The sequence below is a fragment of the Elephas maximus genome, chromosome 8, assembly GCF_024166365.1.
Source record: "Elephas maximus indicus isolate mEleMax1 chromosome 8, mEleMax1 primary haplotype, whole genome shotgun sequence".
In the NCBI taxonomy this organism is placed as follows: domain Eukaryota; kingdom Metazoa; phylum Chordata; class Mammalia; order Proboscidea; family Elephantidae; genus Elephas; species Elephas maximus.
The window spans coordinates 83,301,527-83,321,286 of NC_064826.1; the positions used below are offsets into that span (position 1 = coordinate 83,301,527).

The 19,760-nt window shown below is 39.2% G+C and overlaps 1 protein-coding gene across 2 annotated transcripts in view; it reads right to left on the bottom strand.

Annotated features, from left to right (window-relative positions):
• RAPGEF5 (Rap guanine nucleotide exchange factor 5) overlaps positions 1 to 19,760 on the bottom strand; it is a 271,965-nt gene that overhangs the window by 193,604 nt on the left and 58,601 nt on the right. For both annotated transcript variants that reach the window (XM_049894492.1, XM_049894491.1), the window contains exons 4-5: positions 16,366 to 16,487; positions 14,360 to 14,528 (exon numbers count right to left, since the gene is read on the bottom strand). In XM_049894492.1, the coding sequence (XP_049750449.1) occupies positions 14,360 to 14,528; positions 16,366 to 16,487 (291 nt within the window). The remainder of the gene's footprint in view (positions 1 to 14,359; positions 14,529 to 16,365; positions 16,488 to 19,760) is intronic.

Sequence of the window (19,760 nt, forward strand, 5' to 3'; positions counted from 1 at the left end):
CAATCAGGTCTGAAAGTTCAGTTTTTGCTAGAAGTCCTGTGCTACTGGACTTCTACTACTGGATAGTCACACAACGTGATGAACATAATCAAAGACAAGGAATTGGCAAATGTTTTGTTATATATGTATGTATTTTTTTTAATTGAACAAATATTTAATAAGCACCCACTTGTGTCAGACACTGTGCTAGGCACCCTCCCTGCATGCTTGTTCCCACAGCACAGCCATCTGCTCAGAAATGAAAGCCAAGAAAAGGAACACTGTAGCAACCATACAAACTGGGTGGGAGGTGTATTGATGGGTGCAGGCGATTCCTGTGCCAGAAAACGTACCCACCAGAAGCTTGCCTTCTTTCTCTGGACAAGTCTCTCCTAAGTGGTTCTTTTAAAGCATATCGGTATTTACTGAGAAGGAACTGCTACCTTCACGCCCCTACGGACTGGGGCCTAGCGGACATTCGGATACTCTGAACACCAGTCAATAAAAGGAGCAAAACAGCCTGGTGTAAAGATGTGGTCTGATAAAGATAAGCAATCTGTTCTAACACCTGGAATGAGCCTTTACTATAAACAACGGAAATTTGGGGGGATTTAGTGTTTCCTTCGGAGAGGGAATGATGACTAAGACCAGCTGATTTCATAACTTTTTGTTTTATAAAAACAATTTAAAATGATAAGTGGAAATTTTCTTCGCCTGTGATCCTAATGCATAACTATGCTTAGTTTCATCATGTAAATGTTTTGAGAAACACTCAAAATGTTTCTTTATCCACATAGTATTTCCTACTCTCCAAGGATCATAAAATGAGAACTGAATTAGGAAAAGTCGGGTATATAAAAAGGTAGGTTTGGGATGTAGGAATGGCAGACTTGAACTTGTAATCTTCATTAGAGAGTATTTATCTTTTCTGGATTTTTTTTATTTCAGAAAATAAGAATGCCAATACTTTTTTCATGCTGCCTATACACGTAAAAGGAAAAGTGAGGCAGGATAAGTAGAATAAAGGAAACAGATGACAAGTGTGAGTGGTGGTGCTATTTTATTCAAGATGCTAAAGGGAGAGAGGGGCCTGAATTTGGAGAGTCACCACTGTATAGCTGATATTTAAAGCATGTGACTCAGTGAGGGCACATATGGAGTGAGAGCCAAACGAAAAGAATTCTGAGCCCTGGGGCATGGCAGTGTTTAGAGGTCAGGATGACGAAGAATAAGCAAAGGAGCCTGAAGAGGAGAAGCTGATGAAATAGCAGAATCAAGAGATGGTGTCCCAGAGGCCAAGTGAGGAAACTGCTTCAAGAAGGGCATGCTTAGTAATGTCAAATGCTGTTGACTGGTCAAGTAAGATGAGGACTGAAAATAACCCTCACATTTGGCAACACAGAAGCCTTTAGTAGTCTTGACAAGAACACTTTCAGAGAAGTGGTGGTACTGAAAACCTGAATGGAGTGAATTCAGGGGAGAGCATGAGGAGAAGATATGGAGAAAGTGACTACAGATACATATTTTGAGAAGTTTTGACAAAAAAGGGAACAGAAAAATTGGTCAGTTGCTGGAAGAGCACTGGGGAAATATTAACACATGCTGACTGAAACAATACAAAAGAGATAAAAGCTGATGATGCAAAAAAGAAAGGGTAGACTTACAGAAATGGAGTCCTTGAGTGGAGGTACAGGGATGGGATCTAAGCACAATTTTAGGGGCCTGACCTTAGCTAAGAACGTGGACTTTCTAACCATCGTTGGCAAGACGAAGGCTAGAGTCCACCAGTACAGATGCAGGTAGGTTGACAAATCTGACAAACGAGACATGAGGAAGGGTTTTTTTCATCCCCTTTCAACGAAGTAAAAAGCAACCAAAAAAAAAAAAAAGGTAAGAGGAAAGTATTTGTAACACAGCCTTCTGTTGTGTTGTTGTTAAGTGCCATTGAGTAGATTTCAACGCACAGTGAAATGTGATAGAGTAGAACTGCCCCATAGGGTTTTCTAGGCTACGGGTGCAGATCACCAGGTCTTTCTCCCATGAAACCACTGGGTGGGTTCAAACCACCAACCTTTTGGTTAACAGCCAAGAGCATAATCTTTGAGCCTCAAGGGCTTCTTACAGTCTTCTAGGAGTGTGAATTCACTAAGAAATTAATTGGACTACTGAGTGGCATTGAAGATCCACTTCATGAATACAAAGAGACTGTCATCCTCAGGCTCTTTATTTAACCACCCCCTTTTTTTTTTCATCTACCTTTGAAATCTGACAGAACAAGAAGGGACCATGTCCTGCGATGGCTGAAGACAGAGAAAGCAGAGCTGAGGAACTGGGCAAAGAGAAAGAAATTCAGAAGTAAAAGTCTGAGAAATGTAGGATCAATAAGAACAAGAGAAGCTGTGAGGCTGAGATGAGAGTGAAAGTAGCACCTCAGAGAGGAGCTCTAGGAGGGCCTATGAAATATTTAGCCTATTATGCACGCTGACTCCTCATCGTACTGAATTGTACTTGTACCTCGATAAGCCTCAGACATAATACAAGTGTTCTATTTAGGGAGGTTGTAAACTAAGGTACAGGAGGGAACTGAAAGAAAGGAGACAGAAATGGCTACGGTTTTAAAATTATTCCCTTGATCTTCATTTGAGAGAATATTCCTTTTCCATTCTCACTGTCCACTAGTTAAGCTTTCTATGGAAAACAGCATTATTTGGGGATACCAAGAGACTGAAAACAATGCTGTCCTGCCCTTTTATTTGAGCTTGAGTTGCTTTGGGTAGATGGTGATTGCTGATGAAATCATAGTCACGTAACAAAGACAAGTCTAAATATCACTTAATCATAGAGGTCATACTGCAATAAATGCATTCCTTCTCCCTTCCTACACCATTTCTCTCATAAGGAAGACTCTCCTTGTCTGTTCCTCTGCTTTTTCAATTTTCAGCATGGTGGAAGAAAAAAAGAGAGAGATATTATTACCAGTATTTCTTTAGGTAGTTTTTCTAGACATATCATTGTGTTGTTGTGTCAAGTTGATGCTGACTCATAGCGATCCTTCCTAGGCAGTAATACTTAAGGGAGCAGATTGCCAAGTCTTTTCTCCCACCGAGCGGCTGGTGGGTTTGAACAACCCACCTTTTGGTTAGCAGCCCAGCGCTTAAACATTGCACCACCAGGACTCCTTAGACATATACCGAAAGCCTAATCTGTTGCTGTCTAGTCAATTTCAACTCATAGTGACTCTATAGGACACAGTAGAACTGTCCCACGTGGTTTCCAAAGGCTGCAATACATATATTTTTTTCTTCTTTTTTTTTAAATTGTGCTTTAGGTGAAAGTTTACAAAGCAAATTAGTTTCTCATTAAACAATTAATACATGTATTACTTTGTGACATTAGTTTGCCAATCCCTCGACCTGTCAACACTCTCCCCTTCTTGGCCTCAGATTCCCCATTTCCATTCGTCCAGCTTTCCTGTCCCCTCCTGACTTCTCATCCTTGCTCCGGGGCTGGTATGTTCATTTAGTCTCATTTTGTTTTATAGGCCTGTCCAATCTGAAGGGTGAATCTCAGGAGTGACTTCTATACCGAGTTAAAAGGCTATCAAGAGGCCACACTCTAGGGTTTCTCCACTCTGTCAGATCAGTAAGTCTATCTTGTTTTGTGAGTTTGTGTTTTGTTCTATATTTTTCTTCAGCTCTACCCACGACCCTCTATTGTGATCCTTGTCACAGCAGTCAGTAGTGGTAGCCAGGCACCATCTACTTGTGCTGGACTTAGTCTGGTAGTGGAGGCTGTAGTAGTTGTAGTCCATTAGTCCTTTAGACTAATCTTTCCCTTGTGTCTCTGGTTTTCTTCATTCTCCCTTGCTTCAGATGGGGTAGGACCAGTAGACATATCTTAGATGGCTGCTCACAAGCTTTTAAGATTCCAGATCCTATTCACCAAATTAGGATGTAGAATATATTCTTTATAAACTATGTTATGCCAATTGAGTTAGATGTGCCCGAGACCACGGTCCCTAGTTCTCAGCCCAGTAACTTGGTCCTTCAGGGAGTTTGGGTATGTCTATGAAGCTTCTATGACTTTGTCTTGGTCAAGCTATGCTGACTTCCCAAGTATTGTGTACTGTCTTACCCTTCACCAAAATTATCACTTATCTATTGTCTAGTTTGTGCTTTTTGCTCCCTACCTCTCCCCTCCCTCATAACCATCAAAGATAGTTTCTTTCTGTATTTTCATGAGTTTTCATAACAGTGGTCTCATACAGTATTAGTCCATTTGTGATTGACTGATTTCACTCAGCATAATGCCCTCTAGATCCATCCATGTTGTGAGATATTTCACAGATTCATCATTGTTCTTTATCATTTTGTAGTATTCCATTATGTTATGTACTATAGTTTGTTCATCCATTCATCTGTTGATGGGCAGTTAGGCTGTTTCCATCTTTTTGCCATTGTGAATAATGCTGCAATGAACACGGTATTTCTCTAAGATACATCCCTAGGAGTGGGATTGCTACATGGTATTTCTACTTCTAGCTTTTTAAAGAAGTGCCATATCATTTTCCTAAATGGTTATATCATTTTGCATTCCCACCAACAGTGCATGAGAGTTCCAAGCTCCCCACAGCCTCTCCAACATTTGTTATTTATTAATGTCAGTAATGTTGAGGTTAGATAGTATCTCATTGTAGTTTTGATTTGCAAATCTCTAATGGCCAGTGATCGCCAGTGATCGCAAGCATGTCCTCAAGTGTCTGTTCGTCACCTGAATGTCTTCTTTGATGAAGTATCTGTTCATATCCTTTGCCCATTTTTTAACTGGATTTTTTGCCTTTTTGTTGTAGAGGTGTTGGATTTTCCTACAGATTTTAGAGACTGGACTTTTGTCAGATATGTTATAGCCAAAACTTTTGTCCCAGTCTGTAGGTTCTCTTTTTACTCTTTTGGTGAAGTTCTTGATGAGCATAAGTGTTTAATTTTTAGAAGATCCCAGTTATCTAGCTTATCTTCTGGTGTTTGTATATTGTTAGTTATGGTTTGTATCCTATTTATACCTATATTATTGTGGTCCCTACCATTGACCCTATTTTTTCTTCTGTGACCTTTATAGTTTTGTATTTACATCTTTGATCCACTTTGAATTAGTTTTTGTATATGCTATGAGATATGGGTCCTGTTTCATTTCATTTTTTTACAGATGCACATCCAGTTTTGCCAGCACCATTTGTTAAAAAGACTGTCTTTTCCCCATTTAATGGACTTTGGGCCTTTGTCAAAGATCAGGTGGCTGTAGGTGGACAGATTTACATCTGGGTTTTCGATTCTCTTCCATTGGTCAATGTGTCCATCATTGTGCCAGTGCCAGGTTGTTTTGACTACCATAGATGTATAGTAGGTTCTGAGGTCGGGTAGTGCGAGGCCTCCTAGTTTGTTCATCTTCAATAATGCTTTAATCACCTGGCACCTCTTTCTTTTCCATATAAACTTAATAATTAGTTTTTCCAGCTCATTAAAGAATGCTGTTGGTATCTGGATTGGGATAGCATTGTATCTGTAGATTGCTTTGGGTAGAATTAACATTTTCACAATCTTAAGCCTACCTATCCATGAGTACGGTATATCTTTCCATTTACCTAGGTCTCTTTTCGTTTCTTGCAGTAGTGTTTTCGTAGGTTTTTTTTTTTTTCTATAAGTCTTTTATGTCCCTGAATAGATTTATTCCTAAGTATTTTATTTTTTTAGGGGCTATTGTAAGTGGTATTACTTTCCTGATTTCCTTTTCATAATTCTCTTTATTGGTGTATAGGAATCCAACTGATTTTTGTATGTATATCTTATACTCTACTGAATCTATTACTTCCAGTAGTTCTCTTGTGGAGTCTTTTGGGTTCTCTATGTATAGTACAGTGGAGCCCCGGTGGCACAGTGGTTAAGAGCTCAGCTGCTAACCAAAAAGGTCAGCAGTTTGAATTCATCAGCTACTCCCTAGAAAACTATGGGGCAGTTCTACTCTGTCCCAGAGGGCCTCTATTAGCTGGAATCGACTCAATGGCAAAGGGTATGTATATTATCATATCATCCATGAATGGGGATAGTTTTACTTCTTCCTTACCAATTTGGATGTCCCTTATTCCTTTTTCTTGCTTTATTGCTCTAGCTAGGACTTCCAGCACAATGTTAAATACCCCCAAAAAAACCAATACCCTCGAATAAAAAGGTGTGGTGAAAAAAGGCATCTTGTCTTATTGCAGTTCGCAGGGGGAATGTTTTCAGCTTCTCTCCATTGAGAATGATGTTGGCTGTTGGTTTTGTATGTTGAGGAATTTTCCTTCTTTTCCTATTTTATTGACAGTTTTTATAAGGAATGGGTGTTGGACTTTATCGAACGCAGGGCTATAATCTTTATGGAAGCAGATCATCAAGTTTTTTCTCCCATAGAGCGGCTGGTGGGATCCTTAGACATATCATAGGAAAAACCAAACCTGTTGCCACTGAGTCCATTTGAACCAATAGCAACCCTGTAGGTCAGAGCAGAATTGTCCCACAGGCTGTAATCTTTATGGAAGAAAGATGCCACATCTTTCTCCCACAAAGCAGCCAGTGGGTTCAAACCACCGACTTCTCTGTTAGCAGCAGAGCACTTAACCTCTGTGCCACCAGGGTTCCTTCAGACATATCATGACCCCTCGCCAAAAAAAAAAAAAGTCTATCGTACAAGGACAAGATGTGGCAATGGGTCTCATTTTGTATAAATACTTGAGTAAAAGATTTCCTGAAACTTCTCCAGTTTTTGTTGCCTTTCCATATTTTTTCTTTATTTCTCTCTCTCTGGTACCTGGTCTGCTCTATTATGCCTATTTCTCAGTCCACAGCATACGGAAATCCAGATACTGTACTGAACGCTTACTGTACAAGAAAAAATACGATCAGTAGATTGTTTTTATTTATTTATTTATTTACTTACATGCTGTAAAAATCACTCTTTTTGTTGTAGAGGTCAATATGTTTTGGTGAACGCACATAACCAGGTAACTAGCACCATAATCAAGGTACAGAACAGTTCCATAGTCCCCCAAAAATCCCTTGTGCTGCTCTTTTATAGTTAACTCTTCCTCTACCCCAAGTCCTAGCAACCATGGATGTTTTCTCTAATCGCATAAATTTGCCTTTTCCAGAATATCACATAAATGGAATTATACAGTAATAGCCTTTTGAGTCTGTCTTCTTTCACATGACAAAATGCACTTGAAATTCATCCATTTTGTTGTATCAGTAGTTTGTTCCTTTTTATTGCTAAGTAGTATTCCATTAGGAGTCCTGGAGGTGCAAACAGTTAAGTGCTTCGCTGACCAACAGGTTGGTGGTTAGAATGCACCTACTGGCTCCATGACAGAAAGATCTGGTGATCTCTTTCTATAAAGATTACAGCTAAGAAAACCCCATGGGGCAGTTCTACTTCATCATATGGGGTCACCGTAAGTCGAAATTGACTTGATGGCACCTAACAACAACAACAACAATTGTTCTATTATATATTTGTACCACCAAAAAACAAAACAAAACAAAACCCGTATCTGTTCAGGCAATTCTGATTCATAGCAACCCTATAGGACAGAGTAGAACTGCCCCATTGGGTTTCTAAGGAGTGCCTGGTGGATTTAAACTGCTGATGTTTTGGTTAGCAACCATTGCGCTTAACCACTATTACCACCAGGGTTTCCTATTAATAGAATGAAAAGACAAGCAACACTTTAGGAAGAAAATATTTCATTATCCTATCACACTAAAGAGTAGTGATGAGGGGCTCATATAGTTTTAGCTTCTCTACCCTGACATTTTTTTTTTCCTGGAAACTTGCCTTTTTGATCTCTTGTTCATGGGAAGTTAAAGATGGCAAGGTGATTGATCAAAACGTATGAAACAAAAAAAAAAAGGGAAGAGTAACCTTTGATAAAATACATTAAAATAATCTTCCATAGCTAGGGAAAGGTTAACTATTCCACATGATAATTACCTATTTTCAAAGAATTCAGTAATGTATAGGATAAAATATTTCTGTTTCTTAGAAGATACTTCAGTTTCTTCACTGCTTCAGAATTCTCATAAAAACTTGCTACTGATGTAACTTTTTGTGGCACATTACTTCCTACCTTTTTATTCATGTGAATTAATCTCACCCCCCTGTAATCCTTCAAGGCCTTACATTATTTATATACTTTGTATCCCTCATAGGGCCAAGCACATTGCTTTATGCAAATCTGAGGATAAGGAAATGCCTACTGAGTAAGTCACTCAGCACTACTGGTGAAACGTGGGTATCTTTTCTCAGACCCCCTACTCCCTGCCCCTTCTCCTTACCTAAAAATTAAGAAGAGCAAATTCATTTATCTTGGCAACTGCTGTCAAATATAAATGCTTATGAAGCTAAATTTGTGAAATTTTCAGAAGTGTCAGTCAAGCACCAGTAGGTACCGTGCTTAATAAAATCATCTTCATGTCAGGTTAATATGAGTCTGGGTACTTTATGTAATATTTTGGGACTCTCATTTATTTGACTATGAGTTAAGAAAGCTCTGTCTGTAAGGCTAGCCTTATAGAGCAATGGCTGTCAATGTTGGCGTGCGTTAGTGTCACCTTGAGAACTCTACAGAAAATACTGATACTCACGCCTCATCTCTCCCTCCCCATCCTTGATCAGTACACCCCAGATGACAGATAGCTCCTTATTTTTTAAAAGCATCACAGGGTTGAGAACCACTGCCATAAGGTTACTTTCAAATTTACATTTTGTCTTCAATTCATGTAGTTGCCACCAAGTACAAAGTCCTGTCATGGATTAATTCACAAGCTGTGTGCCTTTGGCAAGTTACATAACCTGCTTTGCCTCATCTCCCTCACCTGTCAAATTATGATAACAACAGTAATTTTGAAGGGTTCTTTTAAGTATTTGATGAGTCATTATAAGTAAAATGCTCAGAACAGTGGCTGGTATATGGTAAATGCTCTATAAGTGGTAATCATTTTTGTTGTTGTAGATTTTATTGTTGTTGTCACCACCAAGGAAGCTTAGGCCAAGTGGCTAAGCCAGTGGTTCCACATTTTTTTCAAGATTGTTGTTGTCAGGTGCCGTCGAGTCGCTTCCAACTTGTAGTGACTCTATATACAAAAGAACGAAACAGGCCCATGGATTCTGTATATGTTGATTGAGCAAGTACATAATTCATGTTACTATGAATTCAAGTGATAACTTAAACTGTATTTTATTTATTTCAGCTGCATCTATATACAGTTTAAAAACAACACACGTAAAACATCCTTTTTGCTCCATGTAAAGGTACTACTCGGTTCCCCTATAGATTTGCAGAACCCCTGCAATCACTCTGAGCCCTGCCTCTCTCCCCCGAAGAGTCTGAGGTCTCCTGGCTGCAGCCCATGGTTCCAGCCACATCATGTTGCCATTTACTGCCTCAAATATGCCACCAGTCTTCTGCCTTCACTGTCACATCTACCTCAAGTGCCTTCCACTTCTCTATCTGGAGCACAGAATCATGGATGCTACAAAATTCACTGTGCCCCACTGCATTAAGCTTTCCTTAGCAGCGGTCACTGAGGAATCTGAATATTAGCACACCAGCCAATGAAGTACACTGTTCAGTAACAATAATAACAATGAACAGGTATGATATTTTTAAAAATAATCTTCAATTTTGGTTCCCTTTTAAGCAATAAGAAATGCTCCTTCTCTTATACCCTGTCCTTTAATATTTAGCCATGTGGCTGGTGTCAGGAATAAGATGATACAAAGGAAGTACACCACTTGAGGCTAGCCCCTTCTGCTTGGACATTACAAAGGAAGTTAGAGAAAAGCTCACTCCTTCTGGTCCTGACGGGTTATGGAAAGAAGAAAGGAGAGGGAAAGAGACACTGGAAGACAGGCCAGGGTTCCTTGTTAAGAAGGTGGTTAAAAAAAACAAATGACTTCTCATTTAGGCTCCAAGATACCTCACCGACAACCCTTACCACAACCTAAGGATGGACCCAGTAAAAGAAACTAGAAGATGCAGTATGGTTAAGGGAAGAGTCTGAGCTACTTTCTCCCAAGTCATCCTCTGTTCCTGTGTGGTGTGGACACCCAAGCACAGGTATACCCCCTAAAGCTTAACCATAGGTTGGAACCAGGAAAAGTTAGGGTAGGAAGCTTGTGAGGTAGGCTGTTTCAGCAAGCTCAACTGGCTGAATGGGATGCCTATGGGAGCTGCAGCCAGACCTCAGGGGAGTCAGCAACGCCAGTAGCATCGAGGAGGGACACATCAGCCAGAGAAGCCCACCAGGCTGTGATTCAGCTGAGAGAGAGACAGACCCAAGTTATACCAGCCCCAGGCTCTGCAGCAGACGTCAACAGAATACCAGGACCAATGGCATTCAGGGCTCATTCGGGAGCTGACTGCCCAACCACTAGGCAAGATCAGTGAGGAGGAAGAAGGGCCTACCTGACAGAGGAGCTCTCATGTCCTCCACTGCCAGGGTCAAGGGGACCACACCACTCCTCCATCCACCAGAGGCTGATTTGCTGAGGAACAGGGAGAGGTGCAGAGACTGAACTCTTACCAGAATATGCTAAACAATTAACTATAGCGACTTTTGTAAGTAAGTACTGCATGAGAATAATTTCACTGGCTTATAATAAAATTGTGGGGTTTCCTTTCCTTCTCTCTGGCCACTCAGCAGGATGGACACTCATGTAGACAACAGAATACTCAGAGAAAAATAAAGAAGATAGATTTTTCTTTACATATCTGAGTGTAGCAGGAGTGAAATTTTAGCAGCTCACTATAACTCTTTTAAGGAGCTCTGGCGGTAGCTCTGGTGTTAACTGCAAGACCGGCGGTTTGAACCCACTCAGCAGCTCCATGGGAGAAAGACCTGGTGATCTGCTTCTGTAAAGATTACAGCCAAGAAAACCCTATGGGGCAGTTCTACTCTGTCGCATGGGGTTGCTATGAGTTGGAATCAACTAGGCAGCACCTAAAAAGAACAACATAACTCTTTTAATAACAACATAAATGTTAACTGCCCTATAATTGGTAGAACATGGTTTCACATATTCAAAGCTCTTAGACTCAGTCTGTTTAGAGCATTACCACTCCCACTGCTGGCAAGCGAGAAGCTACCGAAATAGCAGTAGAACTGAAAGAGTCAAGCTTCCTCACAGCCTAAATTCTCAAACTAGTTTGCATTAGAGAGAAAGGTCTTGCTGGTATTAAGGGAATTATCAGGCTGCCTTCCCCACATGGTTACTTCATCATTCCTCAGCTGTGCTGCTCTCTCCCCATAGAAAAGAGGAGTTAGAAGAAGGTACATCCTGGGTGACTGGGTTTGGCTTTTAATCTGAACGAGATACCACGACTGTTACTTTTTCCCCCCAAAGATAGTAAGTACCCTTGACAACAGGCTCACTCAGTTCTTTCCAAACTGCCTACTCAGTTTGGGTATAAATGTTATTTTGTATAGAATAAAAATTCTTTTTCTTCAAACTAGCCTAGACACCTGCAGCAGCTTCAATTTCTCCTCCTGCTTTATTTATTCTTTTTTAAATGAGAAAATGCCCCCTTTTTTTAGTATTTGTACAGAACACAACTGTTTACATGGAGATATTAAGAGGCTTCCTTGCATCGTTTTAAGGAGACTTAGAGATTAGATATCAAATGAGACAGACCTAATGTAGAAGCACACAGGCAGACCAAAAGCCTTCAAATATCCAAAAGGTGGCTTAAAGGGCTGCAGGGCTTTCTGCACATGAACGGACAATGTAAGTTAATGAATCAAGAAGACTTCAGGAGGCATTTCAGTAGAATGGATAAAAATGAAACAATACAGGACAAAGAATGATACAAAAGAATAGAAAATCTTTGGTACAAACAGCAAGAGCAGTAAGTTACAACAGTAAGATCAGCGTGGGAACTGGAGACATCATAGAAGTCCTGTGGTTAAGGAAGGACTTGGGCTCCCCCTTGATAGGTGGGTAGAATTTGAATAGACAAAGTAAAAGGCAGAGGAAAGAGCAAGGACATCACACTGACATGATGGTACAAATGGAGTGAGGGCTAGAAAGAATGAACTCTGTCAGATTAGAGCAAGAGGTATGATGGGATCTTATGCATCGGACCATGTAAAGGGCTGTGGTAATACAATCGAAAGAGGCCAACATCCCTGGTCATCTTTTTCTCTGACCATAGTTTATTCTTAGACTGAATAACCTGAAGTTTGGTTTTCCAAAATTTGGTCAAAAGCATTCTACCAACGTTAGTAGGTGGCTTACAGCTCTAATATAGGAAAAAAAAAAAAATCCTTTCTCTCCAGAAGAGGCTTCCGATGGTTCAGTAATATTATCTTTTTATATTCAGGTAGTGATTATATATATTATATATATAATATTATAATTATTATAATATACTATTATTTATATATATGATATATATAAATAATAGTATCTATAATATATTACAGACAGGTCCATAGCTCCCAGTAGGAGTCAGTTATCACTCCTATATGCACATGTATACAAAAGTAGAAAAAAAATTGCTGATAACACGGCATGCTACAGTGATGCTCAGCTACAGAGCCATAACACTGTGTTTGTAGTGATCAGCTGACAAAAGACTGCAAGTGATCTGCAGTTAATGTTGGGACCCAAATTTTTAAAGTATTTTCATTTTTAGAAATTAGAGATGACTGGGGCTACCCCTATAACAATGTCATTTCATCAACTGGCATTCTAACACCCTTCTGACTGGGGGAGAAGGGGTGGAGGTAATTATGAATACTACCTGCAAGTTAATTTCACCTGCCTTTATAATCTGAGCACGCTCGGTTAATCTGGGTGTGTCCGTGGAATTGTGTGCACTGCCCCATCCCGTGTGCAGGACAGGAAGGTGGATGAGAAGAGCAGCTAGAGAGTGCCAGTCCCACAGACTCAAAGCCGGTGGCAGCTACTTCTAGTTTAAAAGCATGCCACTCCTTCCTAGAAAGCTTGTTAACTTTTATTGAAATGTTTCTCGGGACACTTCTGACCTACATTAAGAGCAAATTAAAGAACATTTTCCATGCTCAGACTAATTGAGTGATGAATTATATTTGAATTTTGTTTTGCCACTGCAAGGCCCACCATAAACTGTAGTGGTGGTGGTGGGGAATTCATAACCATTTCAGAACTTGGTCTAACACTTTTATAGTTTACATTTATAACTTCTCAGAAGGGGAAGCTAGAATGAGTCCATAACTTTTGCAGATGTTAAAAGCATGGGCATTACAGCCAGACAGACATGGATTCAAACCCTAAGACTCTACTCACAACTTGTGTGAGACTACCGGATGCTCTTGGAGAGATCACCTGATCTCTGTGGCTCCTTGCTTATAAAGTAGGGATAATAATAGTACCTGTCTTACAGAATTCATACGAAGATGAAATACTGCACATAAATCATTTAGTCCAGTGCCTGGCATACATTTTCGACAAGCAATTTTTCTAAATGTACAGTGTCTCATAATATTCTGATACTTTGTTTCCAAAGAAAACAGTCTGTATTAATGGTTCAGTATCAACTACCACTTTTTAAACCAATAAGACTAACATCTTTGTGATGGTTGTAGGGTATTCTCTCTGAATCTACCTTCTTAGGAGACGAGAACAATACCACCTGCCCTCCTAACTCACAGAACTTAAAGATTCAACAGTATGTGAAACTATTCTGAAAACTGAAGTGTTCTCCATTTGTAAAAATTAGTAATTCAAATTTTAATCTGCACTTTACAATACAAAGTTTGTCATATGGCTACAGATAAACAAAGGCATGTCAGAATTGCCATATCATGACTCAAATCCTGTTCCCAAAGCCTCTCTAATTAATTAGCTTTAATTCATTGTCATCATATGGCAATTCAGTATCTTCATATGATAATGACTCATGTGTTTTAATTTGCCAAATGTTGCTTCTAGATTATTTTTAAAAATGTTTCCTGAGCTCTTTCTTAGGGAAAGAAAGTCACGCCTTGGATATTGGATAAGAAGGGAGTTATTATTTTATCCCAACTTGAGCCAAACCATGTGTTGTCCCCATTTCAGATCATGTACTCATATGGCGACTCGCACGGCTGGTGAGGCATGGGCTTCTGGGGTTTGATTCTTAGTTTAGACATTTCTTAGGTGTATTTCATTTTTAGCCATTTATCTTTCTGAACTTGCATCTGAAAAAATGGGAATAGTTTAACTAACTCTTAAACAATAGTGATCATCAAGGGCAGAGCATAGTCCCTGGCACACCAGTAAATGCTCTCTAAGTGAAAATCACTTCTCAAACAAAGTGGGATCTACTTACAGTTCACATATGCCAGATCTAGCAGGAATGAGAGGCACAAGGTGCAGTAAAAGCTTGACCCCATTTTGCCATTCTTCTTCTCTTTCAAATTCACAGTACAGGCAGCTACATTCATCAGATGAAAACTGGTAGAAAACATAGGTATCTTGAAAGTGCAGATGCCGGTCCACTATTGGAAACAAAAAAGGCGTGGATGGGTCTTAAAAAGTATGTTATTTAGAGAGTCAAAAACTAAATAATAACTTGAAAGGCCTAGGAGGAAGAAGCCAGGAGTAGGACTACTACAAATATGCATTCTAAGCCCACTCCTTTTCACAACTTCATTAAACTGAAAAGGACTTACTGGCCAGTCTGTTTTTATTACTTGAAGCTCTGGCCACCATATTTACATGTATTTTATAATTTTTCTGCTTCATAGACAGATACAGACGAAATCAATGGTAATTCAAAGAGGGTGGTGAGAAATTTTTTTAGCGACCCAAAGTGAACCATAATGTAATTTAATTACTTTAAAAACCAAACCAGTTGCTGTCGAGTCAATTCCAACTCACGAAGACCCCAAGCAGAGTAGAATTGTGCTCCTTAAGGTTTTCAGTGGCTGTTTTTGGAAGTAGTTCACCAGGTCTTTCTTTCATGGTCCCTCCTCTGGGTGGATTCAAACCTCCAACTTTTTTGGTTAGCAGCTGAGAAGTGTTAACTGTCTGCACCACTCAGGGATTTTATTTTAGTGGTACACAAATGCAGCATGGTGGCAAGTTCTAGAGCAGTGGTTCTCAATGGGGGTGATTTTGTCCCCTGGGGTGGCAATGTCTGGAGATGGTGCTTGACTGTCATAACTGGGGGTTGCTACTGGCATCTAGTGGATAAAGAGATGTTGCTAAAAATCCTACAATACACAGGACCCACAACAAAGAATCATCTATCCCAAAATGTCAACTGTTAACATTGAGAAATCCCGTTTAAAGGAAACAAGAACCAGAGGCTTTTCCAAAGAAACTTAACACAAAATATTTCGGCAACAGAAGCCTAAATCTAGCATGTGAGATAATAATACCTCTCTTCTTCCAAGGTTGCTGTGGTTGGGTGCTGTCAAATCAAGTTCAACTCATCACGACCCCATGTGATAGAATAGGGTTTCCTAGGTTTCCTGCGGAGCCAATGGGTGGATTTGAACTGCCAACCTTTCAGTTAGCAGCTGAGCTCTTAACCATTGTGCCACCAGGGCTCCTTGGATAAACCTAGTTAACTGGTTTTCTAAAAGGAGAGCATTAGGTGCTAGGTATTATTTCCTCTCTAAGAAGATTGTGGCCGCCTCCCCATCTGCACCATTTTTTCACAGTGGTACCAGGGGTTTGCCTTCTCGAACCTATGTTCTCTGGCCCTCAATATTTATTATCTATAAAAAATAGAGAGAGGAAAAAAAAAAAAGAAAGAGCTTCGTAGTAACCGACTAGCAACTGAGTAAAAAAGTTAAGTATTCACAGTGCCTGAATCCTTCAATTCCCTGGGCTCAACTAAGAGATACTATCTATTTTAGTTTCTAGTTAACATCTATTTTCTGTTCTGTTTGAACAGCTCATTTCCATGGGTCCTATCTCTAACCGTTCACGATTACTAAGTCTGAATTAAAATGGCATACACATTCCACTTACAAAATCAGTTTCTGATGATTACTCTAAGTACAGCAAGATAAATCACATTTAGAGCAACTAAAGATGTCACTGATTAAAAAAAAAAAAGCCTGTGAGCAGCATTTTGAGTAGAGAAGGGTGGGAGTAAGAAAGTCTATCAGTCAGCAAGTTATTTTTTTTTTTTACAAAAGATATGAGAGAAAAAACCAAATCAAAAAATGACCTGCTACTTTTATTTATAAAATAAGAGAATGCAAATATTTACCTGTAAAAACAATTTCCATCCAGACTGTAACATCCTTTAGACAATCAAGGACATTTTCATCTGATAACATAATAAAATGGTGCTGTGACTTCAAAACATACAGAACTAACCTGACGACATAATTCCCATATCCAGTAGGAGCTGCCAGACCCCTACAGCCATCGATCTGCATTGGACAAAAGGGCAGTGTTCTAGAAGCCAGTCTACGAGTTCTGATCCAACGCAGCTTCTCCTGAACAAAAGCAAAGAAAATCACAGTAAAATATTGTTGCCATTAATTTGTCCAAAAAAATGACACTTAACATTTCTTTCATGGGCTTGCTTTTTAAACAAGCAACCCAAGGAATAAATTACATATTCCTCATTCATCTTTCAAATTTTAGCTCAAATATCACTTCCTTAGAGAAACTTAGTGTCAGATTCTCTTGGACCTTCCCTTCAAAGCACTTAACATTTAGTAATTATACTTTTTTCCAAATGAATAATATCTACCTCTTCCCCTAGAAAATAATTTTCAAAGAACACAGGTTTAGGAAGGTATGCCCTACTGCCACCGTGAAAAAATAGGGATGCAGCTGCAACCTTCTTAGAGAGTTAACAAGAGATTTTGTATAACTCATTTTTAAATCCCTATTAGAATAGTCCATAACACAGACCCTCAATGAGATGGACTGACACAGCGACTGCAACAATGGCTCAAGCATAACAATGATTGTGAGGATGGTGCAGGACCCAGCAGTGTTTTGTTCTGTTATACATGGGGTGGCTATGAGTCAGAATTGACTCAGCGGCACCTAACAACAACAACATGACACACATTAAGTTTACAAAAAAAAAAATTGTTTGAATAAACAAAGGAATACATTTAGTAGCCCATATACAAAGATAATGCTTCTGCCTTGGCGAAACATGAACCTCAAGTTGGTAGTGATAAACATTGGGTCAACCATTTACAGATTTTTCTACCTAGTCCCTTTGAGAACAAACTGATTCCGAGAAGGTTAGACAAAGTTCTGATCATGGCTAGGTATACTTTTATTTGCTACTCTTTAAATAGAGACTAAATTAAAAAAAAAAAAATTGTTTCAAAGAACAATAATAAATTTGACTGTTAATCTCTTTAATACAATCTATGTAGTCTAGTTAAACATCCTAGGTCATACACCCACAAACCCACATGTGTGTGATGGATTCCATTAACCACATGGAGAAATACATCTCTGTAAGCTGCCTGAAAATACACAACTGTATTCAAAGAATGCTTCAATTTGTGTATTACAAGCAGTATCTTCATGCCTACTATTCCTTATCAGCCTCAGTTGGAAAAAAAAAAACTTTCTGAAATATGTTTTTTCATTGGCAGAAGTTTAACTGAATCTCAACTTCCCTTATGATAAAATGTCATCAAAATACTAAAAGAGAGAATGATGTATCATGTAAATGGCTATCTTTATTCTATATTTGGTATTCAAAGACGAAGCAATGTCATCATTTATTTGTATTCCTACAAGAGAAAAATAGTCTATCTTGCTGGCTCTTGTGATTGGCATAACTGCAAATGCCTCGGAATTGCACAGTGACCAACAATATGAAGAAATGCCCTGAAGTTCTACATTTCCTGGGATGAAGGAAAAATAAGGTAGTAAGCTTTTCCACTGAGATATTTGATCAAATATTTTAGTTTTTTATAAAAGAATACTTTTTTTGGTAAAGCATCACTATTTGAAAGACACACTAAAGCAATTAAGCTAGTTCCAGACATGTTCAGTTGCAGGCTAGCATTAAGATATTAAAAAGATTAACAGTCAAATATATGGATTTTTTTTAAAAACAAGACGAGAAAACAGATCACAACAAAACAGGCAACTAGACCAAGCAGTCAAAACGAAGTTCTAATTCTACAGGACACCTTCCATGTTAAATGCTCCAAGTGTTAATTAACTAATTAATTCCTCAACACCTCTGTCAATTAGCCAGTATCTTTGGGCATATAAAGAGCTTTTATCCCATGGATATTTTCAGAACAACAAAACATTTACCAAACAAACTAAAACTGCCAGTCTGTAAAAGGTGGCTAGATGAATAGATCTGCTTGGTCATAGGTGACAGGGAAGAAGTTTCTTAAACTGGGGCTTCTCAAAATTGTGCATAGAAGTCACCTAAGGGTGTCTTGTTAAAGTACAGCTTCTGATGCAGTAGGCTGGATGGCGCCTGAGAGTCCTCATCCCTTAACAGGTGATACCAGAGACCACACTTACAGCTGCAAGGCCCTAAGCCCCTAGCTCTGCCTCCTCATTGGGAATTGCTCCCTCTGTTTTAAAGGGCAGGGCACTGAGTCAATATGCTAAAACACAGTATTGCCATGAGAACATTAATTAATAACTGGGCCCCACACTCAGGGCAAGCTACTATTTCAGTCGCACACAATCCCTATCTACTCCCACCCCAACTTCATCAAGTTATATTTCAAACCACTTTCAATGATCCATCTGCACCAAGGAAAACAACTTTAGGGATAAGGATAACCACTATCATTAATATCACCAAAGCAAACAAAATGAGGTGAGCTGCCTCTCTGCATTTACTCCTAGTCTCTAACTTGCTGAGCATATCTGCAACAATGGGTTAAAATGCCTACATTCACAGGACTCAGGGGAGAGCAGCAAGGAAGAAAACAGAGATGGTTGGAAGGGAGCAATCTGAATACCAACAGCAGATTTTACCCCACTGTATTCTCAGCCTTGTACTGTATCCAGAAGCTGTTCCCCGTACATGTAGATCTAACTACAGCTGCAATGCTAGGTAGGGACATTGTGTCATGGAGGTGATTCGCTACAAGGCCACTGTGACAAACATAAATTTTACCAATCTCTGGAATTAAAACATTGGCTTCTCTTGGTCCCCTTCTGTCTCAGTTCACGTTTTTAGCAATTAATGCATGGTAGTACAAACAGGCCCCTAATCTCCAATACGAATGGGTGGTGGTATTTAATGACTAATTTGTGTAAAGGAATGAAGTCTCAGAAACCAGTATGATTTTTTCCTATAGTATAAAATAGACAGAAAACACTGTAAAGTTTTGAAAGTGAATCCTCACATGGTACATAGGCAACATGTCATCTCAATTTGCTACTAGACAAATGGAAATGATCCACTCCAGGCAATTATACCAGCACTTTGTCTTTAAACTCAGAATGTTAATCAGTCTTTAGATTATAAAACAAAAGAGGTTCTGGCCCAACCATCAGGGACCTAAAATAGCAAAGCACATGCTCTCTCCCCATTTCTATTCCCACTAAATATAACTTGGATAGATGGCTCTTTATCCATCAACCTGATCAATGTACACTTTCTGATTCTTTCTTCAGTCTATATCCATGGAGACCACAAGAAAGAAAGAAACCTGAGAACAATGATAGACTTTGCACATAGCCTTGAGTGACAGCTAAAATGAATCCTTACAAGCTTGCTCACAACTAGACTCAAAAACTTATACATACAACTT